Raw genomic sequence first — 23,102 nt, 5'->3', positions numbered from 1 at the left:
GTGGCATGATCATTGTAGTAATTTGAGGGTTTAGCCATTTTAAGTTTTTGTGTCTATTATTTATTAAAGTGTTTCTAAAGGTCTTGATTGCCAGATTTTAAATAAGTTCTGTAAATAAAACAAAAGAACAGATAAGGAGAAATTAGGTCTTACCTGATCATTTTCTTTCCATTAGTTCTTCACACTACTCCAGGACAAGTGGGTAGTTATGTCCATCGACCAGCAGGTGGAGATAGAAAATCCAGAACTGAGCACTACTACTTAGCCACGTGCTAGCTGCCCAGTTCCTCAGTATTGTACATAAGCCAGCAGAAAACCAACCTAAATGCATGAACAGCAACCAACCAACAAACAAGGCAAAAAAGAAACCCCAAAAACCAACGACAGGATCCAGAACAGTGAGCAGGGCAGTCAGAAGCAAAATAGGCCGAAAACACCGGGAGGACTCCTGGAATAGTAGGAAGAACTAATGGAAAGAAAATTATCAGGTAATTTCTCCTTCCATTACGTTCTATTCCACTATTCCAGGACAAGTGGGATGTTCAAAAGCAATCCCTGCGAGGGTGTAATTATCAGCCCTGCTGCTCTTAAGACCACCACCCCAAAGGACGCATCTGACCGCGCAGCAACATCCACCCTATAATGCTTGCTGAAAGAATGCAACGACGACCATGTCGCCGCCCTGCAAATCTCTACCGGAGAAGACAAAGACATCTCTGCCCACGACGTCGCCACACGCCTAGTCGAGTGGGCCATCAATCGCAAAGGTGAAGCCTTCCCTGTCAGGAGGTAGGCAGACGACACCGCCTCCTTCAACCAGCGGGCAATGGACGCTTTGGAGGCCATTAGGCCCAACTTCCGTTTACCAAACAAAACAATCTATCCGAGCGACGAAACTCATTAGTCACATCCAGATACCGGATAAGAACTCTAACATCCAGAAGCCGCAAGGACGCATACCGGCTCCCCACGTCCTGCCGATGAAAGGAAGGCAGCTCTATCGACTGATTAAAAGGAAATTCCAAGACCACCTTGGGCAGAAAAGACGGCACTGTTAGTAGAGACACCCCCCTCTGAAAAACGGAGAAAGGAGTCCCTGCAAGAGAGCGCCTGGAGCTCAGAAACGCGACGGGTCGAAGCGATATCCACCAAAAATACCGCCTTCAGAGTAAGATCCTTCAGGGAAGCCTGACGAACAGGCTCAAAGGGAGGACGCTGAAGCGCTCCAAGCACCAGACTGAGATCCCAGTCAGGGCAGGGAGCCCAGAAGGGCAGTCGAAGACGACCCACTCCTTTCAGAAAACAGACCACATCTGGGAGAGCCGCCAGCAAAGAATTGCGCAAGCACCCTTGGAAGCAGGCCAAGGCCGCCACCTGGACCTTCAAGGACCCCAGCGCTAAGCCCTTGTGCACCCCCTGCTGCAGAAAATCAAGGATGCTGCCCACCGAAGCACTAAAGGGATCCAAACCCCTTTCCGCGCACCAATCTTCAAATATACGCCAGATGCAGGCATAGGCCGAAGAAGTAGATCGCTTGCGAGCCTGAACCAGGATAGTAATAACCAAATCCGAATAGCCCTTCTTCCTCAAATGAGACCTCTCAAGGGCCAGGCCATAAGGCCAAAGTGGGAGGGATCTTCCATGGCTACCGGTCCCTGCCGGAGAAGACCCCTCTCCTGTGGAAGCCACAGCTGCTGGCCATCCAGAAAACTGATGAGGTCGGCATACCAAGGACGCCTGGGCCAGTCCAGAGCCACCAAAATTATTATTATTATTACATTTGTACCCAGCGCTTTCCCACACAATGCAGGCTCAATGCGGCTTACATAGTAATTTGAAATACAAAGTTAATAGAATTGTAATAAAACAGTAGTAAAACAATGTAAAGTCACTCTGCCGTGATGAGTCGCTACTCTTCTCGGCAGACGGCCCAACATTGGCCAAGGAGGAAAGATATACAGGACTCCCTCTATCAGCCATAGTTGAAGAAGGGCATCCAGACCTAATGAATTCTGCTCCCTGGAACAACTGAAGAACTGTGGAACCTTGCCATTGTCCTTCGTGGCCATCAGGTCCATGCAAGGAAGGCCCCAACGCTGCACCACTAGTTGGAACACCGCAGCAGACAACTCCCATGCGCCGGGATCCAAAACATGACAACTGAGAAAGTTGGCTTCTACATTGAGGACCCCTGCAATGTGGGCGGCTGAGAGGTAAGACAGGTGCCGCTCCGCCCAGACCATCATGAGGCCAGACTCCCTGGCCAGATGGCTGCTGCTGCTGCGGGTCTCCTTCCCCCCCCCCCCCCCCCCCCCCCCCCCCCCCCCGCCTGTTGATATAAGCTACAGTCGTCGCATTGTCAGAGGAGACTCGGACCGCCGTCCCCTTCAGGAATGGGAGAAACGACTTCACAGTTAGCTGCACCGCCCGAAGCTCCAGAAAATTGATGGTCCAGCGAGACTCCTGCGGTGACCACATACCCTGAGCTAAATGGCCCCTGAAATGGGCCCCCCAGCCCGACAGGCTGGCATCCATTGTCACTACCTCCCACTGCAGAATGGGAAAGGACATTCCCTGAGCCAGAGACTGAGGGCAGAGCCACCCATCTCATGCTCCGTCTGGCCTCCAACGTCCAAGGTAGTCTGACTTGGTAAGCCTCCGACACCGGAGACCAGCGCGAGAGCAGAGACCTCTGAAGTGGACGCGTGTGAGCTCGCACCGAAGGAATTACCTCCATGGTCGTAGTCATGGACTCTAGAAGCTGGATGTAGTCCCAAACCCGTAGCCTGGCGGCCAACAGAAGGGAACATACCTGCCTCACCAGCTTCACCCGCCACGTGTCGGTCAGAAAGACCTGAGCCCGCTGGGTATCTAATAGAACACCTAAGTATTCCAGGCACTGAGAGGGGATCAGGCAGCTCTTTTTGAAACTGATCACCCATCCCAAGGACTGAAGCAGCCTGACAGCCGTGGAAGTCGCTTCCAAGCTGTCCTGGTAGGACGATGCGTGAACTAGCCAGTTGTCTAGGTAAAGGTACCACCACTACCATCACTTTGGAGAAGGTCCGTGGGGCTGTAGCAAGACCAAATAGGAGCACCCGAAACTGGAAGTGCAGACCCAGTACAGCGAAACGAAGGAACTGCTGATGAAGGCCCCAAATTGGAATATGAAGGTACGCTTCTTTGAGATCAAGAGAGGTGAGAAACTCGCCCTCCCGCACGGAGGCAATGACGGAACTGAGGGTTTCCATCCGAAAGTACGTAACCCACAGGCACTTGCTGACACTCTTGAGGTCCAGAATGGGCCAGACCGTGCCTCCCTTTTTGAGGACCACAAAATAGATGGAGTACCGCCCCTGTCTGCGCTCGTCGAGTGGCAAGGGCACAATGGCCTGAAGAGACAGTAACACCTGAACAGTGGACTGAACTTGTGCCTCTCGGACAGAACCTCGACTCGGAGACTATAAGAGAGGAGCTACCGGGCGGCAGAATTCTAACCAGTAACCGTCGCGCAGGATGTCCAGCACCCACTGATCTGAGGTGATGAAAGACAACGCGTCCTGGAACGCCTGAAGACGTCCCCCTATCGGACTGAACGAGTGGACCAATGCACCATCATTGCAACTGTCAGGCAGGAGGACCTGTTCGACCTGACTTGCCGGTCCCCTTACTGTCCCCCCGAAAGGACGACTGACGGGGCTGAAACTTAGGCCGTTGCCCAAAGGCTGGGCGACCTGGTCTGTATTTCTTACTGTCCTGAAACAGAGGACGAGAGAACCCGGCCTGCCGACCAGACGACCTAGGCCGATCCTCAGGCAGCCGCTGGGGTCTAGACTAGAGAGTTGCACGGGGACAGAAATCTTACCCATCCCCGCCCGTCCCTGCTCGAATCTTACCCGTCCCCACCCATCCCCACTGGAATCTTACCCATCCCCACCCATCCCCGCAAAACTTTAAACCATCCCAACCCGTCCCCACCCGTCCCCGCAAGAATTTAACCCATCCCCACCCATCCCCGTAAGAATTTAGCCCATCCCCACCCATCCCCATAAGAATTTAATAGTACATAAAAGAAAGTTCCAGTCAGCTCCCTCAGTCTCTCTCTGGATTTGAGCCACAGCACTGTAGGCAAGGAAGGAACGGAAGTTGGAACTTGGAACACTCTGGTGCGCACATGTAAGATTTGTCTCTGATTCACTGGCAGTGTGTGCTGAGAGGTCGCCACATGCACGCGCCAGTAGGTCAGGTGACATCTGATTCTCGTGCCTGTGTCAGAGCTGAGGTCTGTGCACCAGCCTGGGAGCAAAGAGGATTAATAGTAACATAGTAAGTGACAGCAAATAGACCTGAACGGTCCATCCACTCTGCCCAATAGTCACACTCATGATCAATTCATCATTAAATCAACGAGTGTGATATTATATACTTGATTATGGTCTTTCTTTCGTGTTTCTGGAACAAAGACCACAGAAGTCTGGCCCCAACCTTATGTTCCAACTGCTGGAGTTGCCATCGAAGCCCACTCCAGCCTATTCATGTTCTCATTTGTGGGACACAGACCATAAAAGTCTGTCCAGCACTGTCCTCATGTTCCAGCCACTGAAGTTGCTGCCTAAGCCCTTTCCAGCCCATCCTACACCAGATTGCCATGTATGAGACACAGACCATACAAGTCTGCCAGGTATCAGCTCTAGTTCATCACAGCCAGAGTCGCCATCTAAGTGTCACTTGACATATCCACACACATGCAGCCATTTAAGGTTAGCATGCCTTTTTGAATTCCGTCATCATTTGTGACTCTACCACCTCCTTAATGGAAGACTTTCCACATTTATGCTATTAAAGCAAGGAAGAAGAGGAGGAGTAGGAGGAGGAGGAGACAGCACTCAAATAAATTGGCATTCGGTAGATGAGAGGCTGGTGCAGGTGCAGCTTACACTTCCACGGGAAGCCCACAGAACTGGTTCCATCCCCACGGGAACCCCGCAGGAACTGCCTCCGTCCCCACGGGAACCCCGCAGAACTGCTTCCATCCCCGCGGGAACCCCGCAGGAACTGCCTCCGTCCCCGCGGGAATCCCGCGGGTTCCGCGGGATTCCCGCGGGGACGGAAGCCGTGCAGCTCTCTAGTCTAGACTCTCCGAGCTCTTTCACCAGATTACTCAAGTCCTGGCCAAATAGTAACTTCCCTTGAAAGGACAGCTTGACCAACCGGGCTTTGGACGCCGCATACGCAGACCACGCCCGGAGCCACAACTGTCGCCTTGCGGAGACCGCCAATGACATACCCTTGGCCGTTCCGATACGGCCAGAAGAAACGTGGCTCTCTCTTTTTTTTTTTTTTGGTTGCTGCACAGACTCTGCCACAAGAGAGGCTCAGGAGGAAAATAAAGAGAAGAAAGCCTCCAGGTGGGAGCAAGACAGGGACCCAGCACCACTCAGGTGTGACTCAACTGGGAACCAGTCACCAACTGGACCAGGAGAAACCAACTGGAACACAGAGAGAAACGAAGTATGTCCATCCACCTGCTGGAGACAGAAGATACTGAGGAACTGGGCTGCTAGCACATGGCTAGGTAGTAGTGCTCAGTTCTGGATTTTCTATCTCCACCTGCTGGTCAATGGACATAACTATCCACTTGTCCTGGAATAGTGGGATAGAGCATAATGGAAAAAGCTGAAAGGCACTTAATCCAGTTTTATTTGCAGTGCTATATTCACCTCAACTGCAATTCACAAAATACAGAAAATATTTGAAATGTTACCTCAACAGCCATATGTTCAACATGTTGGCAACCAGGTTTTATTCTCTTTCTTCTCTCAATTCACATTTTCAGTTTCCTATCAAATTCCCATGTTTAGCTTCTACTAATGAAAGTAAAAAAAAAAATCTTACCTCAACTGTGCATTTAGGAGCCACAAAAAACTGATTGAATTCATCAGGACTGAACTCCCCAAAAATATACTGCAAAGAGAAAAATGCATTAAAGTTGCAGGGTAGCAAACTCTATATAGAATAATCTACAAGACAGTTTGGTATTAATTTTTTATCAACATCATAATCATCAAATCAAACAAAACTATTTCTCAAGTAGACCCATCCTTGACCATCACCAATAAAAGAAATATATAACTGCATAGAGGTCTTTATCCTCTACAAATGTGCTTGAGATCCAGAAATGATATACTTCTCACCAGAGAACGGTGTGTGCATGTGATGTGGCAGATGCAGTTGCAAAGCTCCACAAACTGCAGGCAAAGGTGTGACGGAGGAGTAGCCTAGTGGTTAGGGTGGAGGACTTTGGTCCTCGGCAACTGAGTTTGATTCCCACTTCAGGCACAGGCAGCTCCTTGTGACTCTGGGCAAGTCACTTAACCCTCCATTGCCCCATGTAAGCCGCATTGAGCCTGCCATGAGTGGGAAAGCGCAGGGTACAAATGTAACAAAAATAAAATAGATACTATTGGAGATTCTACATGGAATGTTGCTACTATTGGAGATTCTACATGGAATGTTGCTACTATTGCAGATTCTACATGGAATGTTGCTACTATTGGAGATTCTACACGGAATGTTGCTATTCCACTAGCAACATTCCATGTAGAAGGCTGCAAAGGCTTCTGTTTCTGTGAGTCTGACGTCCTGCACGTATGTGCAGGACGTCAGACTCACAGAAGCAGAAGCCTGCGCGGCCACATTGGTGATCTGCAAGGGCCGACTTCTACATGGAATGTTGCTAGTGGAATAGCAACATTCCATGTAGAATCTCAAATAGTAGCAACAGTGGAGGAGTGGCCTAGTGGTTAGGGTGGTGGACTTTGGTCCTGAGGAACTGAGTTCAATTCCCACTTCAGGCACAGGCAGCTCCTTGTGACTCTGGGCAAGTCACTTAACCCTTCATTGCCTCATGTAAGCCGCATTGAGCCTGCCATGAGTGGGAAAGCGAGGGGTACAAATGTAACAAAAATAAAATAGATACTATTGGAGATTCTACATGGAATGTTGCTACTATTGGAGACTCTACATGGAATGTTGCTATTCCACTAGCAACATTCCATGTAGAAGGCTGCGCAGGCTTCTGTTTCTGTGAGTCTGACATCCTGCACGTACGTGCAGGATGTCAGACTCACAGAAGCAGAAGCCTGCGCGGCCACATTGGTGATCTGCAAGGGCCGACTTCTACATGGAATGTTGCTAGTGGAATGGGAAAATTAGGTTCTTACCGTGATAATTTTCTTTCCTTTAGTCATAGCAGATGCAGCCATTACAGATGGGTTGTGTTCATCAACCAGCAGAGGGAGATAGAGAGCACACTTTTTTCAGTGCCTCATACCAGCTTGCTCCACCGCCTCTCCTCAGTATTTGAAGCTTCCAAAACAGTATGGCAAACCGCAATGGGAATAACATGAGCTTTCCTCACAGCGAACGATGGCCCTACAACAAAGGGCATTAACTCAGAATGGAGGGAATGAAACATCCACCCGGAGGGCATAACTCATCCTCCACTGAGACATAACTGGAGGGAATAAACTCATCCTCCAAAACATGAAACTGGAGGGAATTAAGTCATCCTCCTTTAAATGAACAAGAATCCTTAAGACTGTTTTCCAACTTTCTCCCAAGGACGGAATCTCCAGGAATCTCCAGGAAACACGAACAGAACCTGAAATAGATTTACAGCAGATAGCAATCAGACAGGGAGGGATCATGGCTGCATCTGCTATGACTAAAGGAAAGAAAATTATCACGGTAAGAACCTAATTTTCCCTTCCTTGTCATCAAGCAGATGCAGCCATTACAGATGGGATGTATCAAAGCAATCCCTAGATAGGGTGGGAAAAAGCCACACCACACGCCAGCACTTGCGCTCCAAAATGTGCGTCCCTCCTGGCAGCCACATCCACCCTGTAATGTCGAGCAAAAGAGCTTAGAAGCCCATGTTGCTGCACTACAAATCTCTTGAAGAGAGAGTGCTCCAGTTTCAGCCCAAGAAGAGGAAATTCCTCTAGTGGAATGCGCCTTAAAGGCATCAGGCGGAGGCCGGCCGGCAAGCAAATAAGCTGAAAAGATAGATTCTTTGAGCCAGCGGGCAATAGTGGCTTTAGATGCTGGAGACCCTCTGCGAGGACCTGATAGCAAAACAAACAGATGATCAGAGGTCCTGAAAGAGTTAGTAACTCACAGATACTGCAGCAGAGTCCTGCGCACGTCCAACAGGTGCAATTGCCCAAAAGATTCTGGAAACTCCTCCTTGACAATGGAGGGCAAGAAAATAAGTTGGTTTAGGTGAAACGCTGAAACCACCTTAGGCAAGAAGGAAGGCACGGTCCGAACCGTAACCCCGGACTCTGAAAATTGCAGAAAAGGGTCTCTACAGAACAGCACCTGGAGCTCTGACACCCGTCTCGCCGAAGTAATGGCCACTAAAAAGATGGCCTTTAATGTCAAATCTGTCCATGAAGCACGCCGAAGTGGTTCAAAGGGAGCACCCTGAAGGGCTTTCAGCACTAGCCCCAGGTTCCAAGCTGGACAAGGTGCACGCACGGGAGGACGGAGCCGAAGCACCCCTCTAACAAACCGTGCCACATCTGGATGAGCAGCTAAAGACACGCCTTCAACCTTGCCACGCAGGGAGGCCAACGCTGCCACTTGCACCCGCAGGGAATTATAGACCAAGCCTTTTTGTACACCATCTGCAAAAAGTCCAGAATCGGCGAGACAGGAGCCCGCATTGGTTTGATCTCTTTGGAAGCACATCAGACTTCAAACTGGCGCCAAATCCTGGCATAAGCCACGGAAGTGGAATGCTTGCGGGCTTGCAGGAGAGTGGAAATTACTTTATTGGAATAGCCTTTGTCTCTCAATTGCGCCCTCTCAATCGCCAGGCCATAAGACCAAATCAGCAGGCGTCCTCCAGGTCACCGGACCCTGTGACAACAAGTTGGGAACCAGAGGTAACTGAAGGGGATCCTCTATGAACATCTGTCGGAGGTCCGCATACCAAGGCCTCCTGGGCCAATCCGGGGCGACGAGAACCACTTCTCCTGGATGCAGCCGAATCCGCAGGAGCACTCGCCCTATCAAGGGCCACGGAGGGAGCACATACAGTAGGCCCGGAGGCCAGGGTTGAGCCAAGGCATCCAACCCCGCCGAGCGAGGATCTCTCCGTCTGCTGAAAAAGCACGGGACTTTAGCATTGGTGCTTGTCGCCATTAGATCCATCACGGGCTTGCCCCACTTGGCACATATCTGCAGGAATAGTTCGTCTGCAAGTTCCCACTCCGCTGGATCGATCTGATGCCTGCTTAGATAATCGGCTTGCACGTTGCTCTGACCTGCAATGTGAGCTGCCGACAGAAACTGTAGATGCAGCTCGGCCCAGTGGCAAATTTGTTCGGCCTGCGCGGCTAGAGCTCTGCACTGAGTGCCGCCTTGTCGATTTATGTAGGCCACTGCTGTCGTGTTGTCTGACATCACTCTGACAGCCAATCCTTCCAGAAACGCCTGAAACACCGCTTTCAACTCTAGGCAGTTGATGGACCACTCCGACTCCTCGGGTGTCCATAGACCCTGGGCATGCTTCCCCTTGCAATGTGCGCCCCAGCCTTTCAGGCTGGCATCTGTCACCACTAGGCACCAATCGGGGAGCGCCAGCAGCATTCCTCGCCGCAGCATGCTGTCTGAGAGCCACCACTCCATACTGAGTCGGGCCGCAGGGAGCCAAGAGAGTCTGCATTGATAATCCTGAGATACTGGAGACCATCTTTGGAGTAGAGCATACTGTAGAGGTCTCAGGTGCGCTCTCGCCCAGGGCACCAGTTCCATGGTGGCCGTCATCGATCCAAGCAGCTGGACAATGTCCCAAGCTCGTGGGCAGGGCATCCTCAGGAGCAGACGGACCTGATTCTGAAGCTTGCACCGCCTTTGCTCGGGTAGGTACACATACCCCGAGGCTGGCCCCCAAATATTCTAGAGACTGCGAGGGGGTCAGGTGACTTTTGGCCAAATTGACGACCCAGCCAAGAGATTGAAGCACTGAGACCACTCTGGCTGTTACATGCTGACTCTCTGCAGCAGAGTTTGCTCGAATGAGCCAGTCGTCCAGGTACGGGTGAACCCGAATACCCTCTCGCCTTAGAAAGGCAGCTACCACCACCATAACCTTCGAAAAGGTGCGGGGAGCTGTGGTGAGGCCAAAAGGCAAGGCCCGGAACTGGAAATGCTTTCCCATCACCGCAAACCTCAGAAACTTCTGGTGCGGGGGCCAAATTGGTATGTGCAAGTAAGCTTCTTCCAGGTCCAGAGACGTGAGAAACTCTCCTGGCTGTACCGCCGCAATGACGGAGTGCAGGGTTTCCATGTGAAAATGCCACACTCTCAGGGACTTGTTTAATTCTGTTAAGTCCAGAATAGGGCGAAAAGACCCTCCTTTTTACGGCACCACAAAGTAGATGGAGTAGCGGCCGCAGCCGTGTTCGGCGGGAGGTACCGGGGACACGGTCCCTATCTGAATCAGACCTTGCAAAGTCTCCTCTACCGCCGCCCGTTTGGCGGCAGAACCGCATCGGGACTCCACAAACACGTCTCTTACAGGGGCGTCGAACTATTCTGTAACTGTCTCTGATCAGGTCCAAGACCCACTGATCTGAGGAAATGTTGGCCCACTCCTCGGCAAAGACGTCCTCCGATGACAGGACTCGAGGAGAGGGCCGGCGCACCATCATTGAGAGCCCCTGAACTCCAGGCCTTGAGCCAGTGGCTGTGGAACGTTTGTCCGAGCGAAAGGAGTTCCTCTGCTGAAAACGGACACGAGAAGTGAACCCAGCAGAACGCCCTGGGTGGTACCTTTGAGCTTCACGGAAGCGAGGTCTGTAAGAGGAGTGGACCGCCGCACCCTTAGAGGAAGGCCGAGGCCTATCTTCGGGCAAGCGCTGGGGTTTAGCCTCAACCAGGCCCTTCACAATTTTCTCCAAACTCCTCACCAAACAGGAGAAGGCCTTGAAAGGGCAACTTCACCAACCTTTGCTTAGAGGCCATGTCCGCCGCCCAATGCCTTAGCCAAAGAAGACGGCGAGCCGCCACTGCTACTGCCATGTGTTTAGCCGAAGCTCTGACAATATCATAAAGGGCATCAGCAAGAAAGGACAAGGCCGACTCTATCCGCGGAGCCACATCTGAAAAGGGCTCCGCTCCATCACCGGGCTGTTCCACTGCCTGTTGCAACCAAGTCAGGCAGGCTCTAGCAGCATAACAACTGCATGCAGACGCCTGAATAATGAGACCTGCAATTTCAAATGACCGTTTAAGTGCTGATTCCAGTCTACGGTCTTGAATATCCTTCAGGGCAACACCTCCTTCAACAGGGAGGGTAGTTCTCTTTGTCACAGCTGTGACTAGGGCATCCACTTTAGGCATAGCAAAGCGAGCCATATGCTCCTCACTCAGAGGGTATAATTGCCCCATAGCCCTGGAAACTTTCAAAGGTCCCTCGGGGTCAGCCCATTGAGCCGAAATAAGCTCTTGGATGGAGTCATGCAAAGGAAAGGCTCGAGCAGGCTTTTTGGTACTAGCCATCCTAGGATTCACAGAGGAGGCTGTGCCACTGGCAGGGTCCTCAATAGAGAGAGCCTGCAGGGCATCAGAAATAAGGGCTGGCAGCTCATCACGGTGGAAAATCCTCACAGCGGAGGGATCGTCCAGATCCTGAGTCACTTCTGCACCAGACTCTGGCTCCTCAGACCATGAAGGCCTGCCAGAGTCCTCCGAATCCTCGCAGCACGACCACGGGGGGGGGGGGGGGGGGGGAAGGTGCAGCACTCTCTGAAGGGGAATCCTTCTGCGTTTCATATTCTGCCAATTATCAGGGAATAACGCCTCAGAGGGCATACCCAGGCTAGAATCCACCGGGGGGGGGGGGGGGGGGCATTAGAAGAGGCCCCTGCAGGGCTTTGTGGGAGAGCTCTTTTAAGCATGTATGCTTTATGCATTAATAAGACAAAATCAGGGGAGAGAAACTCACCCTGGGCACCCAGATCTCTGCCGGGGCTAGTAGCTCTCATATCAGCCTCACTCCGAGGCCTCCCCCCGGGCTCAGGACTCTCCATCTCAGCGGAGGTCGCACCATGTGGTAAATTCAAAATGGCGTCCGCTGCCAGCTCAGAGCGCGAAGAATCATCTCTTGCCATGCTCGGGCCGGCTCTAACATCTGTACAGCACGATTTACAGAGCCCCGCTGCTGATCTGCGCTTGTCACACTTGGAACAGCGCTTTACTGTCTCCGCAGCCATCGCCGAAAACGGCGGTAAAATTCAAAATGGCGGTTCGCGCCAAATCGCCCCGATCGCGGGCCCACCCCGGAGGAGTCAGAAAACACTCTTACCTCACTGGACCGAGTATCACAGCTCCGGTCCCACAGAAAAAGGCAAGGAAAAACCTCTGTTTCAGCGTCTAAGCGCCAAAACGACTTTTTTTTTTTTTTTACGCTGTGAGGAAAGCAGAGGTAAATAGAACTCCGGAGGCTCAGGTAAGTGGGAAAGGCAGGGAAAGGGCGAACCTATGTGCCTGCATCCACTGTTGGTGGGGGAAGGACAGGGAAAGCTAAGCAATGTGTCCACATCCACGGAGGTATGGGTAAGGCAGGGAAAGGGTGAACCTATGTGCCTTTAAAGTGAAGCTGCTATAGCCTCCAACACCCCTGCTAACAACTGGCAAAAGCACAGGAGCAACCTCCAGGCAGATTTTAGATGAAGCTCGAAGAAGCTGCAGCCACTCTGCTAGGGGAGATAGAGAATACTGAAGAGAGGCAGTGGAGCAAGCTGGTATGAGGCACTGAAAAAAGTGTGCTCTCTATCTCCCTCTGCTGGTTGATGGACACAACCCATCTGTAATGGCTGCATCTGCTTGATGACAAGGAATGTGTTCAATTCTGGTCACCGCATCTCAAAAAAGATATAGTGGAATTAGAAAAGGTAGAGAGAAGGGCAACGAAAATGATAAAGGGGATGGGACGACTTCCCTATGAGGAAAGGCTGAAGCGTCTAGGGCTCTTCAGCTTGGAGAAAGATGGCTGAGGGGAAATATGATAGAGGTCTATAAAAAAATGAGCGGAATGGAACGGGTAGACGTGAATCATTTGTTTACTCTTTCCAAAAATACTAGGACTAGGGGCATTCGATGAAGCTACAAAGTAGTAAATTTAATACGAATCAGAGAAAATGTTTCTTCACAACACGTAATTAAACTCTGGAATTCGTTACCAGAGAGTGTGGTAAAGGCGGTTAGCTTAGCGGGGTTTAAAAAATGTCTAGACGGCTTCCTAAAGGAAAAGCCCATAGACCATGATTAAATTGACTTGGGGAAAATCCACTGTTTATTTCTGGGATAAGCAGCATAAAATGTATTGAACATTTTCAGGATCTTGTCAGGGATTTGTGATTTGGATTGGCCACTGTTGGCAACAGGATGCTGGGCTTGATGGATCACTGGTCTGTCCCAGTGTGGCAATAATTATGCAGAGACGGGGCTAGTGCTGGGCAGACTTATACGGTCTGTGCCAGAGCCGGTGGTGGGAGGCGGGGCTGGTGGTTGGGAGGCGGGGATAGTACTGGGCAGACTTATACGGTCTGTGCCCTGAAAAAGACTGGTACAAATCAAGGTAAGGTATACACAAAAAACTAGCACATATGAGTTTATCTTGTTGGGCAGACTGGATGGACCGTGCAGGTCTTTTTCTGCCGTCATCTACTATGTTACTATGTTAATACAGTCTTAAGATCGATGTCTCTAGTGAACATACTAGATACTGTATCAGATAATGGACTTTAAAACCATTTAACTTGTTTCAAGATATAAAAGTACAAAATATAAATAAAATAAGTAGTTCTACCAAATGACTGCATATCTGTCAGAAAATCTCTACTTTTCTTACTTCAAAGAAACTCAGTCAGACCCTTATGGAGCTCTGTCTGTGAAATTAACACTGTCCTGTTAATTGCAGCCAAAGACAAACTGACTTTTGCTACACTGAATAGATAGAAATCTATCCTACTTTCTTTGGACCTTGCCAGGTACTTGTGACCTGGCTTGGCCACAGTTGGAAACAGGATGTTGGGCTTGATGGACCTTTGGTCTGTCCCTGTATGGCAATACTTACGTAATTTCATACAAATATCTGCTCTGACCAAATAAATCAAAGATCTTCATACACCCTAGAAATCTGGGGAGAAGATACAACAGCCTCAAGAAAAACAATGTTTCTGCCTCAAACAGAAAAGATTTAAAACAAGCATTGTGGAAGTTTTTCTCATAGTTGCATTCCAAGAAGTGTTTAAGGTCAATCACTCTCCTGTCTCAAAATATCTGTCTTATTCAGCTCATCTCCCCCCCTCCCCTCTCAACTGCCTGCAGTAATTCCAAACTGGCAACTTGAAAAAAAGAACAGAGGGTTTGCAACCTTCTTTCAAACAGCAAAGGAAATTATCAAATCAGACAGAGAGCAATGATACAACATATCCAGAAGAACCTAGGAGCAAAATTTGTGGGAAAGTCGACCTAATCCACGTGGACCAAACAGACCACGTGGCTCGACAGAGCAGTCTGGCATCAGCAGAGCAGTGCAGACAGACATGGATCAGCAGTGCAATAAAACATCGGCACACCACAGTGCACTCCAGCCCAGAAGGACAGCGTAATCTCACCCTCACTACGCTTGGCGACAACCAGCTGAGGAGTCAGCACAGCGGCGCTCCCCAAGGTTGCGGGAACACTGGATGCAGATGAACCACAAAAGGTAAGCTGCTATTCAGGGGTCAGGGTTTGCGCCCTGCAAGAGCCCAGTTCTGGATGGCCCACCACCCATACTGCAGGCACCCTATTCGGAGTTGCACAACCCATCATTGAAGAATGGCAGCCCAGAACCAAGATCTCTCACTTGGGGGTGATGCGGTAAGTATGTGCACGCTACGCAGCTCCTCTTGGCTGCAACGATTAGCCAAAGCGTCCTCCACTCTGCGCAAGAACTTCCACTGCTCATTTGTCTTTTAGAAGTGACTGTTACTGAAGGACATTTTTCACTACCTCTCTTCTATCTGATCATTCTCACTGATGCAGGCAAACCCCCAGCCAAGGTTTAAAAAAACAAAAAAAAAGCCCCATGCAATACACAAACCCAAGCACCTCAGAGCACAAACACACATATTCACATGCAAACACCCCCAAGCCAGAAGTAACCCCCCAAAATGACCAACCTAAGGGAATGGATCTTCTACTATACAGTAAGAATGTGGATAATGGGGATACCAGCAACAACTCCAATCGAATGGAACAAAATATCAGTATGCATCACAGGAAGAAGACACCCACTCGCCACCTAAGCAACAACGAAGTGGTCAAACAAACAACCAATAACATGAAACCAAACAACACCCAACAAAAGCAAAACAGGCAGACCACACAGACAACTACAAACTGTTAAAAACATCAACATTAAACACAACACGTATGTCCCAATACGAACAGCTTACATAATTTATTTTTTTATTTACTGCATTTGTATCCCACATTTTCCCACCTATTTGCAGGCTCAATGTGGCTTACAGAGTCCTGTTATGGCATCATCATTCCAGGATATCAGATACAATTAGTGATGTACAAAGATTAAGTAAGGGAGAGGAAAGAAGAAAACTGTGAGGCGGGTATGTATAGAAAGTAGACTTTCATAACTGGGTAGGTTGGCGGGGTAATTTAGTGAGGCTATGGGTTCTCTTTGTAGGCCTTGTTGAAGAGATATGTCTTCAGAGATTTGCGAAAGTTGGTTATTTCGTCAATAGTTTTCAAGGCAGTAGGTAGTGCATTCCACAACTGCATGCTCATGTAGGGTCATCTTCAAGGAGCAGACATGTTTCAGTTATGAGCAGTAGTCCGAGTTGTTCCATTTCTATCCAGTCACTACTAAGAGACTGGATAGAAATGGAACAACTCGGACTACTGCTCATAACTGAAACATGTCTGCTCCTTGAAGACGACCCTACACTACTAGACCTATGCCCACCAAGATACTAAACAATACATATTTACAGAACCAAATGAAGGAGAGGAGGCATTGCAATAATATACAAATCCTTCTTCACATCAGAACAAATCCACTTCTACTATCACCAGCCTAATCACTTCCTCTTTCTTCCCTACTTATCTCTACACACTACTAACTGTATCTGATATTCTGTAATGACAATGTCATAACAAAACCATGTAAGCCACATTGAGCCTGCAAATAGGTGGGATAATGTGGGATACAAATGCAATAAATAAATAAAACACACACCCTCAACAATCGAAATCCTGGCATGCAAAAAACCACCAACAAAACACTAACTGACCAACTATGAATCATATTATTCTACTGCCCTCCAGGAAGATGGACAAATGCCAGAGATGATTTCACAGACTTTGTATCAAGCATCTGCACCAATCATCCAACTGTCCTACTAATAGGTGTCATAAACCTGCACCTAGAAAAGCAAAATGACACAAACACCAGAACACTAATGAACTTCATAAACCAATAGAACTTCACGAGGAGTCTCATCACACACAAAAGGACACCAATTAGACATACTAGCCCACAGATTATCAATAAGTAACAACCACATATTCACAAACCACACACGGGAAGAGGTACCATGGTCAGATAACAGCAAGTTCACTTTCACACTGCAATGGAAAGAAAACGACAAGAAAAGAGAGCCAAGAACCCAATAAACATTCACAACTAGAGAAGTAGACAACCATACATTCTGGATAACAACAATAAATTAACTCAACAACATACCACCCAAGGATAAACACTTCACAAGAAAATGGGACGAAACAAGTGAAAACACACTAAACAAAACAGCACCACCCAAAACAAAAATCACAAAACCACCATGTCCCTAGTTTAATGGCAAACTACTACACATGAAGAAACTCTGTAGGAAACTCGAAAGAGCATGAGCCAAAAACAAAACAGATGCAAACAAAACCATATGGAGAAAAGCCATACACATACACAAACAGAACTACAGTACATATACAAACCTCGACAAGACCAATACAAAAAAAAAAAAAATATTCAAACTCATGAACAAAATACTGAAAACCCAGAACATATTGGCAACACCATCACCAACTGCAGATGAGCTTGCACAATACTTCAAAAACAAAATAACAAAACACAAAATCAAACCTTGTAAAAGCACAAATAAACATCACAGACTACCTACAGGACTGCGAAACACATGACAACCACAACGCAGAAGACAGAATATGGACCACATTCAAACCACCGCAACTAGACACAGTAAAGACACTATTGACAAAATACACACATGCATATTGCCTACTTCACTAATGTCCCAACTACATGATGAAAAACCCACCAGACTGGTTCACCGAGTACCTCACCAAACACATCACATACATGTTTGAAACAGGTCAATTTCCAAACAGACAACTTAGCGACATAGTACTCACGCCTATCCCCAAAAACACTACCAGCAAGATCAATGATATTACAAATTACAGACCAGTAGCCTCAATACCACTACTGACTAAAACGAAGGAAGGTCTAGTAACACAGCAACTAACGGAATACTTGACAAAATTCTCAATTCTTCATAATTCCCAATCAGGTTTCAGACCACAACACAGCACTGAAACAGTCATAACCACCCTAACAAAATTCAGAAGCATAGTATGCCAAGGCCAAAACGTATTACTACTACAATTAGACATGTGTGGTCAACCTAGTAGACCGCACCACACTACTTTGTTTTTGTTACTTTGTTGCAATCACAGAGACATGGCTCAACAGTTCCCACTGATGGGATGCAAGCATACCAGGCTATAATCTATTTAGGAAGGATAGGGAGGGTCGTAAAGGTGGAGGAGTAGCTCTATATGTGAGGAATGATATCATAGCGACTGAAATGACAGGGACCTGGGGAAAAGAAGAAGCGATATGGATCACCTTAAAAAGAGAGGATAGAACCTCTGTCCACGTGGGTGTTGTCTACAGACCCCCCACACAATTAGAGGAACTAGATAAAGATCTGATTGCAGATATTCAAAAATTAGGAAAGAAAAACGAGGTTCTGTTGATGGGAGATTTCAATCTGCCGGATGTAGATTGGAAGGTTCCGTCTGCCAAATCGGAAAGAAGTAGAGAGATCGTGGATGCTTTCCAAAGTGCTCTGCTCAGACAGATGGTGACGGAACCCACGAGGGAGGGAGCGATGCTGGATATGGTGCTCACAAATGGGGATAGTGTGTCAAATGTGCGAGTGTGTTCACACCTGGGAAGCAGTGACCATCAAATGGTTTGGTTTGATATAACGGCTGAAGTGGAGGGCGGCCACTCTAAACTCAAAGTCCTGGATTTCAAGCGTGCGGACTTTAGTAAAATGGGGGAATACCTGAGGAAGGAGATGATGGGCTGGGAGGACGAACATGAAGTGGAAGGGCAGTGGTCCAGGCTGAAAGAAGTTATAAATAGGGCCACAGACCTTTATGTAAGGAGAGTAAATAAAAGCAAGAGGAAAAGGAAACCGATATGGTTCTCCAAGCAAGTAGCTGAGAAAATAAAGGCTAAAGAGTTGGCGTTCCAGAAATATAGAAAATCTCAAGAAGAGGAACATGGGGAGGAATACCGGATGAAACTGAAAGAAGCCAAGAGAGAGGTACGACTGGCGAAGGCGCAAGCGGAAGAACAAATGGCTAGAAATGTAAGGAGGAGCGACAAAAATTTCTTCAGGTATATTAGTGAAAGAAGAATGACTAAAAAGGGAATTGTGAGACTAAAAGATACAGCGAACCGCTATGTAGATAATGATGAAGAAAAAGCCAATTTGCTAAATAGATACTTTTGTTCGGTTTTCACTGAAGAAAATCCTGGAGAAGGACCGCGAGGGACTGGCAAAAGTACACCTGAGAATGGAATGGATATAGCACCGTTCACAGAAGAGAGTGTGTATCAACAACTTGGAAAGCTAAAGGTGGACAAAGCCATGGGACCGGACGAGATCCACCCCAGAATATTGAGGGAGCTCAGAGAGGTCCTGGCGGGTCCTCTTAAAGATTTGTTTAATAAATCCTTGGAGACGGGAGAGGTTCCGAGGGACTGGAGAACGGCGGAGGTGGTACCTCTTCACAAAAGTGGTGATAGGGAAGAAGCTGGAAACTACAGGCCGGTAAGCCTCACTTCAGTTATTGGAAAAGTAATGGAAGCCATGCTGAAGGAAAGGATAGTGAATTTCCTAGAAGCCAACAAGCTGCAAGATCCGAGACAACATGGTTTTACCAGAGGGAAATCGTGCCAAACGAATCTCATTGAATTCTTTGATTGGGTAACTGGAGAATTGAATCATCGACGTGCTGTAGACGTAATCTACTTAGATTTTAGCAAAGCTTTTGACACGGTTCCTCACAGGAGGCTCTTAAATAAACTAGATGGGCTGAAGATAGGTCCCGAAGTGGTAAACTGGATTAGGAACTGGTTGACGGACAGACGACAGAGGGTGGTGGTAAATGGAGTTTGCTCGGAGGAGGGAAAAGTGAGTAGCGGAGTGCCTCAGGGATCGGTGCTGGGGCCGATTCTGTTCAATATATTTGTGAGTGACATTGCCGAAGGGTTAGAAGGTAAAGTTTGCCTATTTGCAGATGATACTAAGATTTGCAACAGAGTGGACACCCGGGAGGGAGTGGAAAGCATGAAAAGGGATCTGAGGAAGCTAGAAGAATGGTCTAAGGTTTGGCAATTAAAATTCAATGCGAAGAAATGCAAAGTGATGCATTTAGGGAGTAGAAACCCACGAGAGACGTATGTGTTAGGCGGTGAGAGTCTGATAGGTACTGAGGGGGAGAGGGATCTTGGAGTGATAGTATCCAAGGATCTGAAGGCGACGAAACAGTGTGACAAGGCGGTGGCCGTAGCGAGAAGGTTGCTACGCTGTATAGAGAGGTGTGATCAGCAGAAGAAAGGAAGTGTTGATGCCCCTGTACAAGTTGTTGGTGAGGCCCCACCTGGAGTATTGTGTTCAGTTTTGGAGGGCGTACCTTGCGAAGGATGTTTAAAAAATGGAAGCGGTGCAAAGAAAAGCTACGAGGATGGTATGGGATTTGCGTTACAAGACGTATGAGGAGAGACTTGCGGACCTGAACATATATATACCCTGGAGGAAAGGAGGAACAGGGGTGATATGATACAGACGTTCAAATATTTGAAAGGTATTAATCCGCAAACGAACCTTTTCCAGAGATGGGAAGGCGGTAGAACGAGAGGGCATGAAATGAGATTGAAGGGGGGCAGACTCAAGAAGAATGTCAGGAAGTATTTTTTCACGGAGAGGGTGGTGGATGCTTGGAATGCCCTCCCGCAGGAGGTGGTGGAGATGAAAACGGTAACAGAATTCAAACATGCGTGGGATATGCATAAAGGAATCCTGTGCAGCAGGAATGGATCCTCAGAAGCTTAGCTGAAATTGGGTGGCGGAGCAGGTGGGGGGAAGAGGGGTTGGTGGTTGGGAGGCTAGGATAGAGGATGGCAGACTTATACAGTCTGTACCAGAGCCGGTGATGGGAGGCGGGATGGGTGGTTGGGAGGCGGAAAATACTGCTGGGCAGACTTATACGGTCTCTGCCCTGAAAAAGACAGGTACAAATTCAAGGTAAGGTATACACATATGAGTTTATCTTGGGCAGACTAGATGGACCATGCAGGTCTTTTTCTGCCGTCATCTACTATGTTACTATGTATGTTAATGACATTGCTCGACAACATAGTAATCAGCGGTGCAGTAGCAACATGGTTCAATGGCTTCCTAAAGATCAGATCCTACATTGTAAAGATGTCCAGCCAAACATCAGCCTCATGGATCTCTGAGTGCAGGGTACCACAGGGATTGCCAATATCACCAATACTGTTCAATGTAATCATGGCACCACTTGGAAAAAAACTGGACTTAATAGGTTTCAACCCATTTATATATGTAGACAGCATCACCATCTTCGTACCTTTCCAAAACAATATTACAAACATACAGGACAAAATAAAAAAATAATTGGGACCTCATGGAAAATTGGGCAACAACTTTCAAACTCAAACTGAACAGAGACAAAACCAGATGCCTAGTACTATCCAGCCCACACAACCCCACATCCTACCAAAAATTCACAATTAACCAACAAACATACCACATCGAAACACAACTTAAAATACTAAGAATCATTCTTGATAAACAACTAATATCAAACAATCAAATATCAGCAGTAACATCAAAATACTTCAGAACACTATGGAAACTGAGTAAGAGACTACTTCCCTAGACAATCTTTCCGAATACTGGCCCAATCAACGATACTATTACAACTAGACTACTGCAATGCAGCATACATAGGGTACAAGGAAAACACACTAAAATCGATGCAAACAGTCCAAAACACCAAAGCAAGATTGATTTGCAAGAAATCAAAATATGAAAGAGCAACCCCAATGCTTGAAACACTACATTGGCTACCAGTGAAGGCAAGAATCAGTCTCCACCTGCTGGAAGAAGTACACAACCCATCAGTCCAATCCTGGGCCAGTCCGGAGGGACGCTAAGGAAGAATATTTTTCAACGCAAGCACCCTGATTTTCAAGATACTAGTCGGAATGGCACCCAAATATACACTTAACATAATTGAACTATCCCCAAGAAATGACAGCCCAAAAAAACAGAAACTACTTACTCCTGCTACATCTACCCAACTGCAAAACACCATCTACAAAATTATCAATACAGCAGGATTTAGCTACTTGGGTTCCAAATGGTGGAACTCGATACCAAAAACCATAAGAAGCATCACAAATCTCCTCCAATTCAGAAAAGAAATTAAAACTTAACTCTTCAAAAAATTCTACAGCTAATCACAAAGATATTGTCGCCTTCCTTTCAAATCTACCTCTTCAAAAACTATATGAATATCACCAAAACTCTACAACTGAACACAAAAGATGCCACTACCTTTTCCACTTCAAATCTATCTCTTCAAAAACTCTATAACCACACAAACTATAGATGCCCTCTCAACAATGAACAACACTATAGTAACTGCACCAAAAAAGTAAATTGTAAGCCACTTTGAACCAAAACTTGTTTTTGGATAATAGTGGGATACAAGAATGCATAAATAAAATAAAATAAGCTAGAAGTACCTACTGTCTTTCTAATAAAAAAAACACAATAAGTAAAACCCTGTCTCCCTATGTGGTACATCAAGAGTGATTTGTCTTCTTAGCAGGAACCTACCTGTAGCTAGCTACCCAGAAGAAATAAAAGGATAAACATATGTTCCTAATTCTTCCACCCATTTGAGCAGTGACTACTACTACTACTATTTAGCATTTCTATAGCGCTACAAAGCATACGCAGCGCTGCACAAACATAGAAGAAAGACATTCCCTGCTCAAAGAGCTTACAATCTAATAGACAAAAAATAAATAAAGTAAGCAAATCAAATCAATTAATGTGAACGGGAAGGAAGAGAGGAGGGTAGGTGGAGGCGAGTGGTTACAAGTGGTTACGAGTCAAAAGCAATGTTAAAGAGGTGGGCTTTCAGTCTAGATTTAAAGGTGGCCAAGGATCGGGCAAGACGTAGGGGCTCAGGAAGTTTATTCCAGGCGTAGGGTGCAGTGAGACAAAAGGCGCGAAGGTCCCTACAACTTAAACTTACAGATATTATTATTAACATTTGTATAGCGCTACCAGACGCACGCAGCATTGAACACCTGACACAGAGAGACAGTCCCTGCTCAATAGAGCTTACAATCTAAAAATATAATACAGACAGACAAGACAAATTAAGGGCGAGGGAAGCACTGGGTGAGAAGAAACAAGGGGAGGCAATTGAGTAGTGGCTAGGAGCCAAAAGCAGTGGTGAAAAGGTGGGTTTTCAGCATAGATTTGAAAACAGGTAGAGATGGAGCTAGACGTACATGCTCAGGAAGTCTATTCCAGGCATAAGGTGCCGCGAGGGAAAAGGAACAAAGCCTGGAGTTAGCAGTGGAGGAGAAGGGGGACGACAAG

The 23,102-nt window shown here is 47.5% G+C and overlaps 1 protein-coding gene across 1 annotated transcript in view; it reads right to left on the bottom strand.

The window, feature by feature from the left end:
* The window catches only part of LOC115459662 (ubiquitin carboxyl-terminal hydrolase 10-like), a 185,700-nt gene that overhangs the window by 153,187 nt on the left and 9,411 nt on the right, over window positions 1-23,102 (bottom strand). The window contains exon 2 of the mRNA XM_030189467.1: window positions 5,896-5,964. Within this exon, the coding sequence (XP_030045327.1) occupies window positions 5,896-5,964 (69 nt within the window). The remainder of the gene's footprint in view (window positions 1-5,895; window positions 5,965-23,102) is intronic.

The sequence above is a fragment of the Microcaecilia unicolor genome, unplaced genomic scaffold (assembly GCF_901765095.1).
Source record: "Microcaecilia unicolor unplaced genomic scaffold, aMicUni1.1, whole genome shotgun sequence".
Classification (NCBI taxonomy): Eukaryota; Metazoa; Chordata; class Amphibia; order Gymnophiona; family Siphonopidae; genus Microcaecilia; species Microcaecilia unicolor.
Note: the sequence above shows the minus strand (reverse complement) of the source record. Positions and strands in the feature narration are given on the sequence as shown.